We start from the raw sequence: 23,392 nt of genomic DNA on the forward strand, positions 1-23,392 counted from the left end.
TATCCCTTTACACAATATTAAAGAACACAGTCCGCCCAATAATAATACACAATACAAGGTGCATTCCAAAGTAAACAGGACTTTTAAAAAAAAGACAGAACAAATGGTTTTATCGGCAAAATCACTTAATTTTATTCAAAATAGACTCCTGCTTTAATACAGCTTTTAGCAGGGTCCAAAAGCATGTCGAGTGTTTTAGCTCATTGCCCGGTATGGCCGCCAGTATGCCGGTGCAAGCCTTTTGAATGGCCTCCACGTCTGCATAACGCTTTCCTTTCATCGGCAAATGCATTTTTCCGGAAAGGTAGAAGTCGCACGGTTCCATATCAGGTGAATACTAGAAGTGGTTGATTGTTAAAATATGATTTTTGGTCAAATAATCGGCCACAAGCGTCGATCGATGAGACGGCGCATTATCGTGCAACAAACGCCAACTTCCATCTTCGCGATATTCGAGCCTAACAAGTCGAATACGGCGCATCAAACGCTTCAAACTCCAAGGTAGAATACCGCATTAACGTTTTGGCCGGGTGGAACAAATTCTTTGTGGACAATACCCTTGGAATCATAAAAACAAGTCAGCATTGTCTACACTTTTGACTTCTCCAGGCACGATTTTTTGGGTTTCGGCTCATCGTCATTTATGTCCTCACGAGCACTTTGAAAACGTTGAGACCATTCGTGTACTCTGCTACGGGATAGGCAATCATCGCCATAAACTTGTTTCATCAATTGAAACGTTTCGGTAAAATTTTTACCAATTTTAAAACAAAATTTAATGTTGGCTCTTTGTTCGAAGCTCATTTTCGCACCGATGACAAAAACATACTGACACTTAAAACGCAATAACTCCACTTCCAATAGATGAATTGTCATGAATTTTTTACTGGAAGTCTATAAAGAATAGCAGATTCTAACGCGCTAGTCGACATATAGATGGCGCTACTAGAGTTTACTTTGTTACTTTTTTACTGTTTACTTAGGAACGCACCTTGTATTAAATTGTAATTCATGTAAGCCATGGACGGATGAAAGAAATATAACATTAATTTGAAAGAAATATTAATTAATATTGTTCATAATGTGACGTTGCAAAATTGTTTTACTTGGAAACTAATAAACTTTGTAGTAAAGCTCCTTCGACGCAAGAAGCAAAGTCAGAATGTAATGAAGTCAATTGGATGATTTATTACAAAAGGAAGAATATAAGATAATATTATTAATATTTAGTGAACATTAATATAATTTCAACAATCGCTGGTAAAAGAAATACGCATATGTGTATATACTTACATATGTATATATGCGGCACTGAATGAATGTTTAATATCTGATTGTTTTAGCACGTACGCTCTGCAATATTAATTCAATATAACTAGAACTAATAATGCGAAATAAACAAGCACATTCATTCACACATTTCTCCATGCCTTGAAATTATTCCTGCGCCAAATTAAGCAGCAATATGAAAATGGGACACATTGTAGCCTAAGTATAATAATACCTAAACACTTGAAGGTAGAGATATTAATGTACATACTCCTACATACTCGCATGAATATTACAAACATAAGTCGCTCGAAACCGTGTTATGTTGCGAAGAAGATAATAGTTTTGTTCACTTAACGGTGGATTTAAATAAATTTGGTTTGGTTATACTCGTATACATCCATCTATACATACAGTCAGCGTAATAAATCTACAAGCAGCTAATACAAATGTTTATTTGAAAATTTTTTTGAAATAACTATTTTAAATTTTATTATTCTTATAAAGGGTTGAACGTAAAATGATGACGCCGAATTTGTGTGCACGTGTTCACCAATTAAACGAGATAACAGTACTTTTACGTAGCTATCAAAGCGATCAAAAGTCTACAAGCACTTTACATATGAAGGATTTACTGTGTAATATTTAAATTTTTTATGCGATATCCACGGCGATTTAGAACCTCCACAAAGCGGTTTTCCATTGAGCCTACAAGCTTGCTCGTCTCTTGAGTTGTTATTTCAGATCACTCTTTAATTACCACGTTTTTGAGCTGCTGTGTACTCGATATTGTGTGTTTTCGTATTTTTCTTTCTAAAAGTGCCCATAAATGTTATTTTTTGGGTTCAAGTCGGATGACCATGATGGCGTGTGTAGTTGTTTCGGTGCGTCATAAAGCAACCAAAGCCTCACAATTTCTGCTGTGTGCCGAGTCAGCTAGTGTCTAAATAAATATGCCCATCCAATGTTTTCTCCACAAACTCATAGGTGGCATAGCATCACGCCACCACCTCTATGGTTCACCGATATTGTTTTTGTTGTATGTTTCAATTGGTATACGCCACACTAATTTGCGTCCTTTTATGTCAAATACTCCAATTGATCGGAAAAGAACATTGTTCCAGAACTCATTCGACATGTTTACATATTTGTTTGCGAGTTCAATCGCTTTTTTCGATTAGTTCGTGAAACAAGAGGTTTTTTTCGTGCTCTTTTTGTCTTGTCCTTTTCAGAATTCTTCGCGCAGTCACTACAGAAATGTTTTTCGCGAATATTCTCTCTATATCAGTTAGTCGTAAATTTTTTATTACCGCATTCAATATTGAGCGACTTTCACGAACGGTGAGCTTCGGTGGGCGACCAGGTCGAGGTTTTATTTCTTTCGTCGGCCCTATTTTCTTGTCGATTAGACACCATCGTCAAATTTACGGCAGTTTTATAAAAACAAAGTAATTTATTGGATTAATTAAAAAAACACATTAAAACACTACCAAAATTTTTAAAAATTAACTTGCATCACACACTAATTCCTCAACAATACTGAGCACTTGTCGATTTTTGACCGCTAGATAGTTACGTTGCAAAATAAAAGTACCGTTATTTCGCCTAATTGGCGAACACGTGCACACAAATTATGCGTCGCTTAACTCTGTAAAAGAATAATAAAATTTGATTTCAATAAATTACTTATTTTAAAAAATATTTTTAAACAAAAATTTTTGTATTAGCTGCTTGTAGACGCTGACTGTATATCAATATTATCCGCATATGCTAATTTGAATCAAGCAGCATTTCATATCTATCCGTAATAAATGAATGCTCGGTCTTAAATGAAAGAAATCTTATTGATACCACTTTAAACTTTTTTATAACTGTATTAAATTTTACTCTGTATAACATTTAAAAATTCAGCATGGTTAGCCATAATTGACATAATTAAACATTATTTTTGATCCATATGCAAGTATCGTGAGTACATCACGGGGTTTGCCATGCATAATTCCCGTCTAATAAAAGAGGGGAAAAAATTAGTCATCAATGCATGAATAGCATGTGTTTTGTGCTATTCTCCTCAAGAAAATGTAACACAGAGACCACGTGTTTAATCGAATCATCGATATTGACCGCCGGTATGATACTCTTTACCCTTTTAAATTAAGTTGACTTAAGTGAATTACTCGCCGTTTCAGCATATTTCATTTCCTAATTTTCGTCAAAAAAAGACATTAAATGATACCTAATTTTTTATGTAAAATGCGAGGAAATTTTAGCCTAAATTCCAATATAGGGTTTCGCTTCAGAACTAACGTTTCAAAAACAATACCTGATTATAGTTAAATTGAGCGACTTTGTAACTACTTAAGATCGTACAGTTGATAATCAAACCTATTTAAGAATTGAAGCGGGTTGGTGAGAGAAACCAAATCTCTCACCATTTTCGAAAGAACTTTACATTCTCGTAGTCAACTGTAAACCGCTGAACGAATGTATTCGTTTGCAGCTTCATAAGATTCGCTTGATTTTAGAATGGAATCGGTGTCTCATTCTATGTAAGCAAATATTAATGAGAATGAATTAGAAGAGGAATAAAATGGAATGGAATGCATTATATTGTAATTATCATTTCTTGATGCATTTAAATTATTTTTGTCTTGTTGCGTTTATTTTAATAGATTTTTGATAGGAATTTTCAAAAAATTCACAATTTTCGGAATCTCACACAGTTTAGAAAAACAATGCATTTTGTGGATTTGTCAAAATTGGCATTTGTTGTATTATTTTTGCATCTATATGTAATTGTATAGCGGTATCTCGGAAAAATACGTAATTCGGAATAGAAACATTCGATTTAACCACAAGTCTATTACGTGTGGCGGATCTCACATAACGAGAAACTATCGCATGTAAACGAAAAACTATCCTATGTAAACGAGAAACTATCGGTAATGTCACAATATGTTTTAAAAAATCATTTCTCTAACGTTGGAGAAACCTTAATTCTCAAGTTGATATCCAATATAATTCTCAAGTTGATCTTCAACCTAAATGTGTATTGGGGTCTAATGTCCGACAATGTACATATGTATGTATGTATATAATTTTGTATGATGCTGTTACTAAATGAACGAAATGAATTAAATACACATTTGAAAATTCAATAGTAAATGGACTTTATTTTAAAATAATCATAAATAAAAATAGCATATGCTTATACTTAAGTACATATTTACAAAAATATTTAATTCAAACAAAACGAAAGAATTCATCAGTAAATATAGTACATACATATGTACATATATACATATATTTAAGTGAAATTTAAAATATTATTTTTTAAATTATTTTCTGCAACATTAATATTTAAAAACATTATTTGGATGACGGATTCCTTATCGGAAGAAAGAAGTGTTCTTTTTCCGAAAGTAAATTACGCGCTACGGAAAATATCCACTCGGTGGATGCACTACTTGCCGGAGTTGCTAATATTTTGCACGATACTTTGTAAAAAAGCGGAAATTCATACTTATGCAATTCCCACCATTGTAAAACATTAAGGCTAGTTGTAAAGGCTACGTCCACACTCCGGTATCGATCAAGTTCCCTTTGAACGCGTCGTGTTGGATTACAAATCGACTGACATTTTACGAATTCACTGAAAACCTCATTACTTTCTGACTCTATTTGAGCTATATTTCCGTCATTATCTGCATTTGGCACATATTCTAACATCAAATTCATGCACTTATCTTTAATTTGGGTTTTTTCTTCTTCACTATATTGCAATAGTTGATTTGCAGGTGGAAACATAAACATCGCAATATTATGGTAAATGGTTAAATTATCCATAAAAACTGATTCCAAATAATGTCTTTATAATTGTTGAGTCTGCTATATTTACTGTAATTTTTTTCAACTTATGTATATAAATAATTGATAAATGCAATGTCGGATGTTTATCACTTTCGAATTGCTTAGAAGCTTCTTCAAAATTTATAGTAAAACAATCCAAATATTCCACTATTGTGCTTGGAAAACAACACTTCAATAAAATAAAAAATTGAAACTCGAAACGAAGGCATATAAATTAAGAAAACCCGTTATATTTTTTTTGTTTAAACACTTGCCAATCTATGCACAATCGTCGTAATATTCTTTTCTTTCATTCAGAGAATTATTTATTGTAGTTGAAAAAGCAAAATCATAGAGTAATAAAACGAGAATAAAGAATACTCCGTTACAAAAATGATATCACGCATTGAGAGTAAAGAGAATGCTTCCAAAAACGTATACAATCGTGCAGCTGTTTAGTCAACTGATACATTCTAGTATTAGTGAACCTACTATCTATACGCATGTTGGCTTCAGTGGAGGTTTCCTCCGTTTTTTCAGCTTGAATATTGACCTCGATTTGGGGATTAGAAAAGTGATAAAGCATCAGTCTAAAGATTAGCAAACTCTGGAATAGTGTGACTCAACAGGCGGTGTTTGTGAACACGAAAACTACTACTTTTGCAATAGAAAAGATTGAAATCGTTATAGAGAATGTAAACCCCTCCACATACATTGGCCCTGATAGAATAAATATCTGGATCAGAAAAGAATGAACCAAGGTTGCTAATCAGTCGCTGAGAGGTCTTGAAATCTTCTTACCCATTCTGATTAAAATTAAAAAATCAAAAAAATATGTACATAATATATTTTATTTCAAAAGACTAGTATATTTTGCATTTTTAATAAATAATACAAATAAATAAATTTACAAAAAATGGAATGAAAGGTTGCGTAAAGCAAAATATTTCAACGCTCTTTAAACTGAAGTTCGGGATATAAAATTTTTTAATTCACTGCCTTCAGCGGAAGTTGGAAAATTTGGAGTTTTTGTAAGATCAATTCCCTGAGGACCCGGCAACAGTATTGGCCTACATTGTCCATCGCCGTTTAGCTTGTTCATCGGTACGGTAGTGTCCGACAGTGGTGCCAATGTTATTCTACCTAATTCTTTTTCAGTTGTTTCAAGCACCGACTCTTTTGTTGATATGAACTGCATTTCACTGTACCCGTTGCTAGAAGGAACGTTTGTTCCATTATAATCACATCTGCCAATCATTCTCAAAGGTTTTTGTATCCGTGATGAATTAAATTGCAGTTGATAATGCTGTTGCAAGGTGGCAGTCGCATACGATTGTTGAATACTATTAGTTTCATGTTCAATAACTCTGTGCTGGTTCATTCGATATTGCTGATTTAAGCCATTTTTCTTTTGTTGAAGCGGTTTTGAGGATGTTTGATCTTTTACGCAGACTTTAGATACAAGAACAGCACTAGATAGTTGACACTGATTTTGTTGTTTTCGTTCTCTTGCACGCTCAACATGCTTTTTTCGTTCTTCTTTTGACCAGTAACGTCCTGTTTTGACTTCTGACATATTATCCTCTTCCGCGGTTGTTGAAATATCTCTATTACGAATGTGTTCAGTATTAATGCGAATAGAACGATTTTGAACCATGCAGCGACTACGAGCCGGACGACGAACAATATATCTTGTTCCATCTTGACGCCGTTTTACTTTCCAAACCATAGCTTCATCTTTCGAATGTGGTTTCTGGTTAACGTCAGTGGTGGTAAGTAAAGGTACTGTTGTTACCAGCTGAGAACCAGTTCTTACCTAAAATATACAAAACAACATATATATATCCGGAATATTTACAGAATGATTACGGCGTTTTAAATTTTGTATATGCATATAGACGTCTATGACGTTGATGCCACCAACATTTGTATAATTTCTTATAAGCTGTCAAAAGCAAGGGCTTGATGACACCTAATGGGAGGAACAGCTCGAAATCTTTTCTTTTTTTGAACGAAAATCATAACGTTATTATATTAAACAAATAAGAAAGCGATAAGTTCGGGTGTAACCGAATATTGTATACTCTCGGAATTTGTGTGACTCAAAGGTGGTGAAATATTATGGTGTTGACAAAACTTAATATTAAAAAATGTTGCGAAAGAATCATAGGGTATATCGGGATTCTAGTCGTCTAAGAAAAAATGGTATGTTGGGATAGTTCCCTACAAAGCCAAAAGTAATTAGCAAAGCTACCCAGTCGAAAACATTTAGCTTAGACATACAGTAACGGAGGTACAGCGGGGAGCAAAGTGAGTCCGTTGCTTGCATGATTCGCAATATAGAGCGAATAAAACCAACAGTAAAGCAAACGTAATATAATATACAACAAATTATCAAATATCCAACGAGAAGAACATGAAATAAGATTAAAAAAAAGGGAAACTCAACCTTTGGCATTTTAATTTTCTTATCAGTAAAATTATCAAAATTGTCAATTTTATTATTTTTTTGACATAATTATAAAGTCATTATAATTATTTATGGTATAGACGTAGAAAAAGCGATTTTTAATATATCAAAATTATGCGGAAATTAGATCGCGAGGCCAAAAACTGAAAAAGGGTAGACGTCCCGATTACTTGCTACTGAACATAATTTTTCAGTTTTTGGTCAAACGAGTTCTAAACAAAAAACTGTAATGTTTTTGCTGGAAACGCTCTTAGAGGCCGTTCGCGACTTTTAACATAGGACAGACAGAGAAAACCACAGCAAAAATTTACTATATTTAATGATTTCATGATTTTACTAGAAATATGTAAACACACGTTAAAACTTTGCCAAACAGCACCGACTATACATCCATAAAACGACACCACGTAAAGCATACGCTACAGTGGCAGCAGTGTAATGGTATGGAGCTGCTTCACCGGGTTGAATATTGAAAAAAAAACATATATATGTATATATTAATATTTTACGAGCCCATTTTTCCGATTTTAATGAGGAAAATGTTTACACCGAAGCTAACTGTTTCAGCAGGATGAAAACCCGAAACATATTCTAAAAGTCCTGCAAAACTGACTCGCTGACTAAAATTTCAGTTGATGAAGTGGCCTGCTCAAGCCGGCAGGATTTGTGGCAAAATGTGCTCAAGGATGTTTAATCAAAAAGAAAGTGTTATAAAATATAAGGACTTACGAACTACATAAATATTAATATTTTTTTAAATTAATAACCGGAAGTTCGTAAATTGTTATATTAGGAATATGGGTGCTAGAAGATATATTGAATAAGTTGTAAACATGTTTAACACAAAAGCGCTGTCTTATCACAAAAGATTCTTTCCGAATTTCAATAATAGATCTCACATATTGACCGATATTTTAAGTACAAAGTCATACATAGTGCTACTAGGGTCCACATATTCAGTATCTGAGGTCTTAATAAGTTATGGCTCGACCTCTAAATATAAACACTGCAAAACGGAAGAATAAGATGTAATTTAAAATTGCGATATTTAGGAAGTAAACGTAGTCGTCATCCGATATAGCACACTTTCACACTACTAATATAACACTGTCGGGATAATCATATATCAAAACGTTTATACTCCCTGTTGCAACATGTTGCGAGAGTATAAAAGTTACTAATAAATTTAATGGAGTACAAAATAAAAGGTTTATTTAATTGTGTCTCTATGCAACATACTTATGTAAGTCACTGTATGAGTTGTTTTTGTTTAATTTTTGCTCTACTCACATGCATATTTATTCGCAGATAATGTTTCGCTTATTTTTAGTACATAACATATAGAATAAAATAGAACATTTCATCTGCTTTACTGTTTTCTTTTTTATTCGCTCCGTAATAAGAAACATGCAAACATTTACTCACTTTTGCTCCCCACTTTATCTGGACATTCCCTTAAGAAATATGCAATTATTAGTAACAAACCTCTTGACTGCTAACAAAATGATATTGACTTAGGTTTGGTGCAACGAATTGAGGACAGCATGGGCTCTGTAAATGATGAATTTTATCGCGCGTCAGTGATTGAGACAAATTAGTTTGATGTTGTGAAATCGCTTCTCGGCACATACTTCTGTTAAAGGTCTGATAAATATTAGGTTCATTATTGCATTGGTGGTTTGGGGAAAATTTAGCTTGTTCTTCTGTTGAACCGTCTGAAATATATCAATAGCAATATACTTAATATATATATATAAATATACGGTAATCAAACATACCCAGATCACTGCGATGAGTTTGTGTAAGCTGTGTTATGCTATCACTGCCGATATTAGTCAAGACAAGATTAGTTTTGTCTTTCGACTCATACAAATTCTGCGTTTTGCTGTCTTCATGCATACCATTACACTTACCATTTGGATTAAGGGCCGATACAAGTTGAACTGTACTAATATTTGACCCCCCCGTATTGTAAGCACTAGAAGAGTTATCAAGTTCTTCATCTTGCGAAACATCTATTCTATTGCCCCCACCGCTGCCACCACTACTGCTTGAACCGTTTGTTATAGTTGTTAAGGTACTAGAGACAGTATTATTTTTTTTATTTGTATCGCTATTCCAATATTTACGTATACAACTGCTAGTACTTCGTCCAGATTCTTTGACAGCATATTCTGAAATCGCCATTGGAGTAGAACATACATCTAACCATTTCACTACACTTTTCTTTTGTTGCAGCTGTTGGAAAGAGTCAGTAGCGGCAGATGAACAGGACCCCAACGCCGTAACATATGTTGAACTCTCATAGGGAGAGCAATAAACTGGCTCTAATTCTGAATCCTCTGGTATAGTTTCATATATATGTTCTGTCGTATCGTAATTAATATCTCTGTGATCATTCGGTTTATTTTTTGACGATACAAATGCTGTTGGTGTACGAAAAATAAGCTGGTCACTTTTGGGTGGTCGTAAACTCTTTTTTGTTGAGTTATGGTGTTCCTTTTTTATATTTTGCTGTAAAACAGGATGAGTAAGCAACTGTTCCATACCTTTCTCGCATCCAAATATTGAGCGTTTTTCCGGGCTATTTGCGGTAACTACATCTATTTGCGTGAAATTACTAGGATAGGCTAACGTTGTCACGGCGGTTGAAGGTACTGTTGTTAGCGAGGGCCTTTGTGCAATAAAAACAGATTGCTGTTTTTTGCTTTTATTTTCATGATGATTCACTAAAGACTTTTCTAAATCTGAAGCGGCTTCATTCTGTGGAAGACAATTTTCATAAGTCATATTACTTTCAACGTAAAACTCTTCTTCCTCGGCGTCATCATCGTCATCAATTTCTATATCAGCCAACAAAGGGTCGTTGAAATCGTCCTCCTCCTATAATGGTCAAAGACCGTGGAAATTATTGTTAATCCTAAATATAACAGTTTAAAATAATTTATCCACTGAAATAAGCTTAACCAAAATATAAATAAACCAGCCAACATTTAAAAGTAATAAAAACAATATTACTTTAATATATTTTTATTTGAAAACAAGAAAAAACGTTAACTTACACAAATAAAGAAGTTTCCATACAAGAACTTGGTTTTGACCGTTCAATTTGTATGGCAGCTATAGCATATACTCATAGCAGTTCAGACTGGAAAATGTCTTCGGATATTGTAGATTTGCTTTGGGCAACAATCTAAGCCGAATTTCAAGAAGTTATTTTGTCGTATAAAACAGTTTTACATACCAGAACATAATTTTTAACGATCAGTTTGTATTACAGCTATTTAATATAGTGGTTTGAACTGGAAAATTTCTTCGGATATCTTGAACAAGTAACGCCGAATTTTGTGAGGAATAAAAAAGTTCTTCATACAAGTACCTTATTTTAATCGTTCAGTTTGTGTGATACCTAATGTTATGGTGGTCAGATCTAAACAATTTTTCCGGAATCCTTGAGCAAGAATTCATTTCAAATTTTGCGAAGATATCTGGTGAAACAAACAAGTTTTCCATACAAGAACTTGATTTTGCTCGTTCAGTTTTTATGGCAGATATATCCTATAGTAGTAGTCCGATATCAGCGGTTCCGACTATATATACAGCAATAAATAATTTGAATAGTACTTTCACTTGACATAAAATTAGAAGGAAATTTCCGGCTTTTAAGAAAATATCGACAAATTGGCAATGTGGCGGACGTACTTTTTTTTTGTTCAAATAGCACATTTGAAAGAATTCAGTATTTTCTTCAACCAAATAAAACCTAATTTATGTTTGTAGCTTAGTGAACGGGTGCGTGGTCGGTTTTTTACACGACGCCCGAACAAGTAAAAAATCCTTTCGGGACCAAATTTAAAGGTCCAGAAATGGGACTCATACAAAAGCTTATATCAAACAAATGTCTGGCGCAAAGCTCTTTCGATGGGGTCGGACCATAGGATAAATGGTGTTAGATGAGTGGGGTTTCTACAAAAACACCGTAATAGAAACTGCTTGGAGAGGAGCTCGTTATGTTCCTTGACCGGAAGCATACGGGCCTCACTATGCAGGTGTTCGATTGGGGTGTATAGATATCTGTATATAAAAATTTTACACAAACAATACAATCTGATGAAAATTTAATATTTTTCGGTAAAATTTTTTGATTTAAATGAACGGCCCCGGCTACGGAATCGTTGAAGATGTTGCTTAAGCGTATTGGAGGAGTCAAACAAACACATAGTCACCTCTGTTAATGAATGAATGTTTTCCGAAATTGAAAAATCCGCTTTGAAGCCATTAAAAGTCATTCGCGGAAGGCTCTGACGCCGAGGCCAACAACCAAGGGTATGGAAAATTGGATTAAGCGTTGGTATGCTTATATTGGATCACAAATGAGCATATTTCGAACACAATATATATTAAAACTTGTGAAAATGTGTGTTTTTTTTGTCAGTCCGGGTCAAATTTGAGTTATATAAACATAATAAATAATATAGAATTACCGTAAAAAGATACCGGCTAACTAAAAGAGTTACAGCATTATTATTTTCCGCGATCAACAGTTCGGTTTCTTCTTTATTTTTGATATCCTTCCCATTAATTTGAAGTATTTGATCACCTTGACGCAACCGACCGTCTCTTCCAGCTACACTATCCGGTTGTATGCCACTTATATATACTTCAGTACAGGCATCGTTGTCGTCAAAACTTGAGAAGGCACCATTGTGTTCGCCGCTATTACCGTTGCTGGCGCAACTATTATAACAAACAATTAACCCCAGTCGTTCATTGCTATCGGACTTTCGCAGTGTTATTTCCTGAAAGAAATATTTTTGAAAATTCACAACAGAAAAATTGGTTAAGAAAAAAACCAAACAAACTCACTTCTACATCAATTTCTGGTGCTAAACATTGGTCTAATAAATTATGTTCATGTTCAACGAAATGATCAGCCGCTTTTTTTGAACTATCATAGAGAAAATAACTAGTGTCAGTTTGAGTTGTCTTGCACACACGCTCAAGAGAATTTTTTGAATTTTTCGCAGGCTGGGATGGTTTTGTACCTACAACCAATTTTATTGTGAAGGATGTGTTTGCAGAGCTATTTTTGACCGGTACTTCTTTCGTCGTTTGTGCATTTGGAGTAATTTGAAAAAATTCCATCTTTGATTCAATGTGATCGAAATCATGTTTGTTAAAATTGCAACCAGTAATGCAGCTTTCGTTAGACCTGTATTTCCTTTGGATTTCCACAAGCAACGGCTCACCGGCAGTAAGGAACATTTGAACCACTTTTTGTTCTGGCAACTGATTTATATCGGCGCCATTAACCTATGAAAATATTTTAATATTATATGAAAATTGCACTCTAAGATGATTTCTTACCTTCAAAACAACAAAGTCAATTTCGGCCATAATGGTACATGTAAATAGTTAGGGAGTGTAGGAAAAGGTGTCCTTTAGTATTACTTCTTTGTTTTGCAAATTTCCTAAAACCATAAATATATATTTTTAGTTTAGGGATCCAATAATATTTAGAATCTTCATTTACATATCGTGAAATAGATTTCAGATTACAAAATTTCTCACAAAAATCTCATATTTACAGTTTTTTTTTTCTCTTTTGAGGTTAAGGTTTAAGGTCACAGTATGTCCGACGATATGTATACGTTCATTTCGTACATATTAACCGATATATACATTAAGCCAACCGGGTAATTGAAATTCTTATAATTGTCGGCTTCAAGTAAAACTAATTGCCAGTTCAGGGTATCTTACTTTTACAAAACAAGAGTGTTCAAGTTGGCTTATAAAAACTAAGTATGAAAAGGATGAATAGATCCTTAACTCAGGCGATCTAAAATAAAGTATTTAAGTTACAGTAGGTACCTTCCAAATGGGATTAGGATTAATGGACCAAAAGGGAAAAGAAATTTTTCCTACAAAAGTGAGCGCTGCAAAGCAAAGCGACGGACGACAAGTCGAGGTTAGTACGATAAAAAGGTATAAAGCGAGCAGTATCAGCAGCGATCACCCTGCAGAATGCGAGAGTTAGCATAGGTCACCAGGTTATGCTTTTTATCAGACCACCGCTAGAGATGGTAATATCTGGCGACCTATTATCTGTTCCGCCAGCTCCATCCCCCTACGATCGTTTGACAGGCAGGAGTGCCAAAGATTTTGGTGCGCGTTTGAGATTGGTCAGATTGGGGGTCGTGCTGCCTCTGTGAGCTCCTTAAGGCCGTGGAGGTCCTTTCTTGGCCACTCGACTGAAATGGCGGCGCAGTGCGCGAACAAGGTGTCGCAGTAGTGCGTTGGCAGCATGGAGTCACGTAACTTATGGTCCACTCCCTATGGGTCTTAAGGCCTGAGCAGGTCTTAAGATGGCCCCATCTGTTGCATGCATTGTACATTACCGAAGTGGAGTTAGGATAGAGCCGTTTAGCGCAAATACAGCAGAATTCCTCGGGGCCCGGGTTGGACTCGATGCCAGCACAGGTCAGAAGGATACAGAGCAACCCTGCTGCTAGGAGTTGCTCTAAGGACGACAAACTTAGACTAAAACTTACCGATCCAAACAGGTTTACATCGCCAAAATAACAGTCCTTGGCCGGATAAAATCCGGGTCAATTCCGGTAACGTAGAACTGGCTGTTGTGGGAATCGTCGAAGATTTGTTAATGACTTCGGTCATTGCAAACAGCAATTACTGTTTTACTTATTATTACTAATGAGATATCGCGCTACATGTGACATTACATTTGTAGTGTCGGTCGGAAAATGAGCATCGAACAAAAAGCCAACATTAAGTTTTGTTTTAAACTTGGTAAAACTTTTACCAAAACTCACCAAATGATGAAACAAGTTTATGGCGATGATTGTCTATCCCGTAGCCGTATTCACGAGTGGTTTAAGCGTCCCAAAGATGTTGTAAACGAAAAAAACACGGAAATTGTGCGTGAATTCATTAAAAAAGAGCCGAAATCATCGCTTAAATATATGGAATCGGAATTATCAATATCTGCAGCGTCGATTTATCGTATTTTGACAGAAAATTTGGGCCTCAGAAAGGTTTGTGCTCGATTTGTCCCGCACACTTTGAAACAACACGAAAAAGTCCTCTGAATTCAACATTCAAGAGACATCATTAAAGAGGCCAAAAAGGACCCAAACTTTTTGTATTCGATTGTGACTGGTGACGAAACATGGTGCTTTGAATATGGGCCCGAAACCAAACGAAAGGAAACCGCTATGCTGACGTTGATGCCATCCAAAAGGCGACGACCGCCATCCTCAACGCTATACCGACAAATCACCTAAAAAAGTCATTCGATAACCTTCTTGAACGTGCAAAATGTTGTATTCAGGCGGAAGGAGACTATTTTGAAGGCGACCAACAAATTTTTCAAAAAAAAAACAAATAATATTCGTTTTTTAATAAAAGTCCTGAAACTTTTGAATTGCACCTTGTATATCAGGTAAAACTGATGTATCGATGTTTTTGTCGTTATTGATACGTCATTGGGAATCAACAGAAATGAGCGGTCTGGGGCTACAGAAATAAAGATATGTTAATAAAGTAGCACCGAGTATTTGTTAGAATGCAACCGTTTTGTTGTGTGAATGAATTGCATTGAACAAAAGTTAAATATTGAATTAAAGTTTTTTTTTACTATTTAATATAAAATATTTGTAACAAGTAAGGAAGTTCTAAGTTCGGGTGTAACCGAACATTTTATACTCTCGCAACTTGTAAGGATAAAAAAACCCGGAAAATTACTTCAGGTGTTGGCAAAATTGTATATTAAAGGAATATCCGATTCAACCCATTTTGGACAAAATATCATACAGTTACCAACCGTTTCATTTATGTTATTTATTACATGAATTTCAATTATATATCTTACACATTGACCGATATATTCGGTAAAAAGTCAACTATAGGCACTGGGGTCCACATATTCAGTACCTAGGGGCTTGAAAAATTTTGTTTCGATTTAGACAATTTTTGATAACAAGGTGGCATACTTTAAACGCATTATTCACGCAAAGTTTTATTCCGATACAGTCATTGCTGCTTGATTTGCATAGTGGAAAGTGAAAGAATCACATGGAATTTAAAATGGTGTTATATGGGAAATAGGCGTGGTTATAATCCGATTTCGCCCATTTTCGCACTATAACATAGAAATATGAGAAGAATGTTATGTACCGCCGGATTTCAACTCGCCTCTTTATCCGGATCATTAATATATATATAACCCTATATCTAACTCGATTAGGTTTAGGTGATACAAGCAACCGTTAGGTGAACAAAACTATTATACTCTGTAGCAACATGTTGCGAGAGTATAAAAACAAATCCGTGAAGTGTTAGTGGATGTAAAAGTTAAATAAAAATATAATTGTAACATTTAATATAAATCGAAGAAACACGTACTTTAAATAGCTGAATTTTTGAACTTTAAATAAAAATATCTTAAAAATCATAAGTCAGCAGTAATTAAATATGGATAAATATTAGAATATCGTGCCCCGGGGATTTAGAATATCCATACGGGGTTTAAATGGGTTTGTACGGATAGAGATTAAGGAAATATATATACATATATAGTTACCACTGACTTTGGTTTTTGAGCTATTTGCATTCAAAGTTAAGAAGTTCAAGTACGTGTTTTATCGATTTATAACGAATGTTACAGTTATATTTTTAACTTTTATGTCCACTGACACTTTACTAATTCATTTATACACATTAATTTTATATTACATAGAGCGTTAAATATTGAATTAAATATAATTTTGCACTATTTAATAAAAAATAAATATGTAGAAACGCATTCGTGATGGCTTAGTGGACATAAAATTTAAAAATACAAGCGTACGATTCATTATGAATCAAAGAAACATGCATTTTAAATAGTGAATTCTTAAATGCAAATATCTCAAAAACCATAAGTCAGCGACTACTAAATGTATATATATATTTTTAATCTGGAGGGCCTCCTCTTTCCGTACATACCCATTTTAACCCCGGGAGATGTCCTTTTAAAATTTACCCAATTTTACACTTGAATTTTTAACTTTAATATTCACTCACACTTGACTTATTCGTTTCTACACATTTGTTTTGTATTAAATAATACAAAACTAACTTTAATTCAGTATTGAACTTTGGTTCAAATCCATTTATTCATACAATAACCAAATGGTTGCATGCAAACAAAAAATATAAGTGTTACCATAAAAACGAATAAAAATTAATAAAAAAAAGAACGATTACACCGTCAGTACAAAATTCATAATCGTGTGATGACTAACGCATAATCTTTCAGAATTTCTTTGCTCTTGGTAAATCAAGGTTATTTTTTTTTTTGGTTTTACGCGAAAGAGCTGGCGACGTTTTGGAGTTGGACCGATGAAGGTGAAGCGTGGCCAAAGGCAGTCAACGCAAAAAGTAATTCTCCACGAAAGAACTGAGGACACCCTGGTTTTGGACCAACCATGGTTATTTTTTTGAAGCGCGGCTCAACGCCAAAACAGAATGAAAAACTAATCATGTGTTAATTATTTCCTGCCATTGGGGTATTATTTGTTTTCTTTAGAATACGGTCTAAGGCTTTCGGGAAAAAAATCGGTATGGTCGGATAGAGAGCAAAAATATATATAGATATAGCCACGTGAAACTTATAGTTTTTGAGATATTTACGTTTAAAGTTGAAAATTTCAAATATTTAAAGTATAGTATGTATTTTTTCAATTTAAAATGAGTTTTACACTTATATTTTTCACTTTTATATTTACTAACACTTCAATAATTCGTTTGTACACATTTATTTAACATTATATCGTGCAAAAATAACTTTAATTGAATATTTAAATCATTGTTCAATTCTAATAATTCTGACAATAATAAAAAGGTTACAAAATGTCAAATAACCATATATATTCTAGATATGGAGGACCTCTTTTATCAGCCCATATCCATTTAGGTAAATGTATAGTTTACGTCCCCTAGTGGAGGCCGCAAAACTTACAATTTTTGTTTTATAACCTCTTATTTTGGTCGGTCCAACACCTGGGTGTCCATGGACCAACACCGGGGTGTCTGTGTTCGATAAAATAAGATAAAAAAAAATTATTTTCGAGGCCTCTTTCGTTGGAGGACCTAAATTATACATTTACCTCTATTTTATCCCCGAAATCCTGAGACAGTATTCTAAAGCCGACCCCTTTTGTTAGTGTGTGAATAAAATGAATTGAACAAAAGTTAAATATAGAATTAAAGTTATTTTTGCACTACTTAATATTAAATAAATGTGTGGAAACGAATTAGTAAGGTGTTAGTGAATATAAATAAATATGTAAAATTCATTACAAATCGAAGAAATACGCACCTTCAATAGTTGAAATTTAAGTGCGAATATCTCAAAAACCATAAGTCAGCGGCAACTATATATATATTTTCTTAATATAGAGAACCTTCTCTATCCGTACATATTCCTTTAAACCTCGAATTCGGGGGATGCTATTCTAAAATTTATCTGCTTTGTTTTTTTTTCCTTCTGATAAACTTTATCACGTCACAATTTAGGTTTCGGAAATGTTATTGTGAGAATAGACATTCCTTAATTTTCACTACTATATATAAAAGAAAATGATAAACATAACATTACCTACATTTCTTAATCCTAACTTTAGCGTCGTTGAATGTTTTTTACATTTATTTTTATAACTTTAGGAAAAATTTCTGGTAATATTGCTTTCTTATATTTGAGAACCATGATCCATTATTCTCCTTAATAATTCTAATTTTATTATAGTTCGTTATTAACCTAAATATAAACAGACTTTAACCCAAAAACGCTTTTTATTTAGTCAAAAATCCATAAGCGTTGTCGTAAAAAATCGATGAAAAGTTCAATCGTGTATCGAAGTTTTTTTCCCAACTTAGATCGCGTTCACACGTGACTCTCTCTTTGCTCTACTCGGCAAATTCTCTTTTGGTGTTGTTCTGTGCGTTCACACAAGCGAAAAGAGTCCAGACTCGAGTCGAGTTTTTCTGTCATTCCTCTCCTACAAATTTCGAAAATGTTTATGCGGTTCGGCTACGCCACACATAGAGCGGGTTGCATATTTCAGTTGTATGTTGGGATGGTTTTTGTGAGTGGTAAAGTTCAGGTTGATTGATAGGGAGAAGGGTGTTAGATGTATGGGGTTCGTTGGGTACGCAAAGATATAGTTAATTTAATGCGGAGACTCATTGCATGAGGGACATATGTTTGCTATGTTTTTTTTTCGGGGCGGCATTCTGTATAAGTAGGAGTTAACCCTGCTTCAATACCCAGAACGAAATTGCGCAAGGGTCACTCTAGATTCTCATGGCAAGCGAGCTCTTCGTCTGCAATGGATGGTAGTTTGACTCCTAGTACACCATTCACTGAGAGGGAGTCAGTGAAGCTGTTGATGGCTCCACTGTGAATGACGGTCAGTGCATGTTAGAAGTTAGTTGCGTCCGAAGTCTGGTCGGCGTACTGTTCAATGTTGCCGACTCGATAGTCCGAAGTGCAGTGTTCTGACATGTCTGAAGCTTCAGCGTCGGATTTGCACTAGATCCAGGCGACCGTATCGTAGTTATGCAGAAAAGAAGCGGGAAAGGTCGGAGAGCTACCCATTTACCCTTGAACACATACAATCGATTCTATTGGCCAACGTGATTATCGTGCAATCATCAGCGTACGAGGTTATGGAAATTCCTTCTGGTGGTTAGGGGAGTTTCGATATCTAGAAATTAAACAGTAAGGGGAGAGCACAGCACCCTGCGGAACGCCTTGTATAATTCATCTTAGTTTACAATTTTGACCTCGAATCAGTACGGATGATTGTCCACCGATCAGGTAATTCATGGTCCACCAGCTGAACCCTGGAGAGAGCGTGCATTGTTCGATGTCTTCAAGTAGCATTGTGTGGTTGACTGTGTCAAAAGCTTTTGACAAGTCCAGCGCTACGAGGATCCTCTTCTCATAGGGTGGATTTTAGTTTAGGCCGGGAACCATTTTGTCGTTTATGACGTTAAGTGCTGTGGCGGTGCTGTGTACTTTACGGAAGCCATACTGATGGTCTGCTAGACGCAGGTGGTGAGTGAATGTCGGGAGTAGCAAGACCTCAAGTGTCTTCACTACTGGGGAAAGGAGAGTTATCGGACGATAATACTCCACTTTGTTGGCGGGTTTAATATGTTTCAGTAGTGGCGCCACTCTTCCGACTTTCCATACATCGGGTATTTGAAGAGTGGTCAGCAACAGGTTGAGGGCTTTGGTTAGGAAACTTACACTCGTTGAGCCTAGATGCTTTAGCATGAGCATGTTAATTCCATCAGGGCCAATGGATTTAGATGATTTTGCCATGTTGATGACATTCCGAACCTCCTCACCGGTGAAAGTAAGTAGCGCGATCTTTTGACATTTTGCCAAGCTGTTGGGTTACACATTGTTTGGTCTTGTCTGTCGAAGTGTGCAATGTGAATTGCCGGCAAAAGTAGCTTGCGCACTTCTTCGTCATGCCTCTTCGGATTTGACAAGGCCTTGACAGCAGTTCAAAGCTTACTCACACCTGTGGAAGAGATATAAGGCTTTAAATGCTTTATTCATTCTGTCCTCTTATGTTGGTTTACTATCCGAATGCTGAATCACTTATAAGGAATCACAGTTATCGGCTTGGCGTATGGTATCGCGTTCGTTAGCTAAAATTCGGGAGGGGTTCCGCGATTTTTCTAGCCGGTATGAAGCGAGCGGTAGCAGCAGCGATTACCTTGCGTAATTTACGCTCGCTAACGGTAAAGTCCGTAGGAATGGGTAGTGAGGTAAAAGAGCTCTCTTTGAATTCTGTGAAGCCGACACAGTTAGCTTTGTTCGCCGTCGATCAAATGACATTGCACAGTATTCTGCAGTATGAAATAATGTTGAAACCTGTACACTCAGAAGATCTGCGCGGCTGTTTAAGTAGGTTTCTTGGACCGTTGCTATCGATACGCGTTCCCGGCTCATGAATGCAACTATCTCATCGATCTTATTTTAAAGTCCGTTGCAGTTGAATTGTAGTAATTGAGTATGTCGCGGGTGTCTAGGAGTAATCTTGGGGTAGAGGGAGTGGCGTGTAGGTGGTGGTTGTTGCAGCTGTAGAATCCGCCAGGGCGGCTGTCGCACTGTGGTGTTGTTTGGCGTCGCCTTTGTAGGGGGTTGCGGGGGCAGACTCCTGCAGCACGAGGCAACGTACGACACACTTCGTTCATGCATGGTGCGCATTACGGAACACGTCGGGAAGTGACACCAGCTAGTACAAAAATTGCACTTGGCTGATGTGACGTTCCGATGTATCAGATTGGGACTCACCCTGTCTGTTTGAGCTCCTGAGCCACTCGACTGGTGTGACGGCGCAATGCGTAGACATGGTGCAATTCGCACCGTCGTTCAGGCTGGTGTCGCGATACTTCGTCGGCAGCATGAAACCACATAACTCTTGGTCCACTACCTGCTGATCTTACGGCCTGAGCAGGTCTTTAGATAGCTCCATCCATTGCATGTATTGCGCCTAATCGAGGTAGAGTTTGCATGGAGCCTCTTGGCGCAAACGCAGCAGAAAAATAACGCAGGGCGCGGGTTTGGCTCTATGGTAGTTCGGGTAAGGAGGATGTGGAGAAACCCTGCTTCGGGTCAATTCCGGAAACGTAGAACCGGCTGTTGTGGGAATTGAGATGGTGGTCTCACATTTGCTTGCAAGGAGTTACCCTGAATGTTGTATAGAATACCCGTTATTAATATTTTCAAGGAAAAACGTATGACGTGAATTCCCTAATTTATTAGAATATATTAAATACCAGCTGTTAATATATTTAAGGCCAAATATATGACGGAAATTTTATAATTTATCAGTAAGTATATACACGTAGTTTTTGTAAGCCATATTTTTTATATTTAATACAAATCATTCACGAATTTATTACATTTCGTGTTTAAAAAAAATGATATTCAAACTTCATCCTTAGAGGTTAAAAAAAAAAATGTGAGCGCATATTAATATTATACTGTATATAAAAAAAGTAAAAGTAATCCATTTTTATTAAAAACAAAAAATTAAAAACGTTTAATTCTGCTAAATGTTATAACATATTTATATTATATATATTTGGGTTTCTTATTTATATTTTCCAAAATATTTCTATTATACTATGAAATACGAAAATGACCGGTTGCTTCATATATTTATACTATTCCCTCTTAATTCCTGTATAATATATTACGATAATGTTTTTATTAAATTTGTGTATTAAATAATATTATAGATTATTTTGTTCTTACGCTTTTAATTTTCAGAGAGAGAGATCTATTTGAAATAGGTATATGGTAAATCTTCGTAGTTCTTATGTTGTATACATAAATAGATAATAAAACTCAAATTTCTGAACGAATTGTATAAATTCATTTGAAAGCAAGCGCCGCTGTTGCAACCATTAAAAAAATTTCTAAATTAAAAGAAATGCAAAAATGTGTAGCACCGACAGAGAATGTAGATTATAGAGAAGGTTGACAGTGCACAGTTGACAGACAGTGCGGAACTGAAAACGAGCGCGTTTCACCACTTTTGGGAGGGGTACTGAAAACGATGTTTCACCACAGAAAGTTATTGGCCACAATTAACATCAGGGGACCGAAAAATAGCAGAATTGAGCATTTTCAGTGTTAATTGAGAAAAGTAATTCTAATTTCAATGTTAAGAAATGTACCCTTACAGATTCGTATATTTACAATGCTCAAACGACTTTGCTTTTAAGATGTTCTGCATATATAGGTTGGCTCACGAATTGTGCTACAAAATCAAACCGTAATAAGTTTCTTTTTAGTCAATGCATTACATTTATTTTTTTATTGCATAGACAATTTTATTTTAATTAAACAATTTATTATTCCTCCATGCTCAAACACGCATATGCGACACCTAATTCGGGGTTACTTCAATTATCTATTTGATGGACTGCTTCAGTTCAGTCAGATTTCTGGGTTTGATTTTGTACACCTCTTGCTTGACATAACCCCATAAGAAAAAACCAAGCGGTCTCAAATATTCTAATACATAATATATGTATAATTATGTATGCATGTAAACGAATATGAAAGTACCCATTATAATTTTTAATATGTTTATATGTAACGTATGTGTGAAAATATGTACACTCATTGTCGAAATCTCAGTTGCCACGGACAACCAATGGCCGAAGCTCACGCAGATTTTTGTGAGCCACGGAAAAATATTTTAAACTCGATAAATATTTTAAAATTGTAAAATATTTTAAATCGACAGAAGCTTTGTTGCCAGTTTTGTCAATTTTTTCTGTATTTTGTGGGTTTGCGGGGTTGCAACTTTTCCCTTCTAGAGGGAACATCAGAAATTTGTTCAATTTATGATTTTTAGCTTTTGCCATCGTCGCGATGTCAAACTCATGCCCGGGGAGATGAGAGGGTGTCTGTTTTTATGAATGAAACGAGGTTGCTTGTTGAAAGTACGCCTGCGCTGATGAATGAATATGTTGTTGTTGTGTGATTTACTATAAATTTGGGCTTCTTCTATTTGGCTTGTGACGATTGTTGTTTTTGTAGAACAATTTTTGTAGTTTTTGAGGGTGACATATTTACATGTGTACGGATATTCATACATATGTATGTAGGTTGGTTTATGTATGCATTATTTGTTCGGCAATGTTATATATACATACATATATATGTTGACACATAAAACAATGCGCGCACATATAGTGTATTGATAAGTG

General features: G+C 35.3%; 1 protein-coding gene across 5 annotated transcripts; it reads right to left on the minus strand.

Annotated features, from left to right (window-relative positions):
* Positions 1 to 5,951: 5,951 nt before the first annotated feature.
* Slip1 (SLo interacting protein 1) lies at positions 5,952 to 18,470 on the minus strand. Of its 5 annotated transcripts, none has more exons than XM_036367238.2 (8): positions 18,246 to 18,470; positions 12,956 to 13,059; positions 12,455 to 12,901; positions 12,073 to 12,387; positions 10,138 to 10,471; positions 9,367 to 10,014; positions 9,074 to 9,303; positions 5,952 to 6,934 (listed from the first exon to the last, which is right to left on the minus strand). In XM_036367238.2, the coding sequence occupies exons 2-8, from the start codon at positions 12,983 to 12,985 to the stop codon at positions 6,077 to 6,079; spliced, it is 2,862 nt and encodes a 953-aa protein (XP_036223131.2). In that variant the 5' UTR covers positions 12,986 to 13,059; positions 18,246 to 18,470; the 3' UTR covers positions 5,952 to 6,076. The 5 variants fall into 5 exon arrangements, with proteins under 5 accessions (XP_036223131.2, XP_036223130.2, XP_036223128.2 ...); XM_036367237.2 differs by lacking the exon at positions 18,246 to 18,470 and adding exons at positions 14,140 to 14,312; positions 14,419 to 14,885 and having other exon boundaries at positions 9,367 to 10,471; XM_036367235.2 differs by having other exon boundaries at positions 9,367 to 10,471; positions 18,250 to 18,469.
* Positions 18,471 to 23,392: the final 4,922 nt, after the last annotated feature.

This window comes from Bactrocera oleae, chromosome X (assembly GCF_042242935.1).
Source record: "Bactrocera oleae isolate idBacOlea1 chromosome X, idBacOlea1, whole genome shotgun sequence".
NCBI lineage: Eukaryota > Metazoa > Arthropoda > Insecta > Diptera > Tephritidae > Bactrocera > Bactrocera oleae.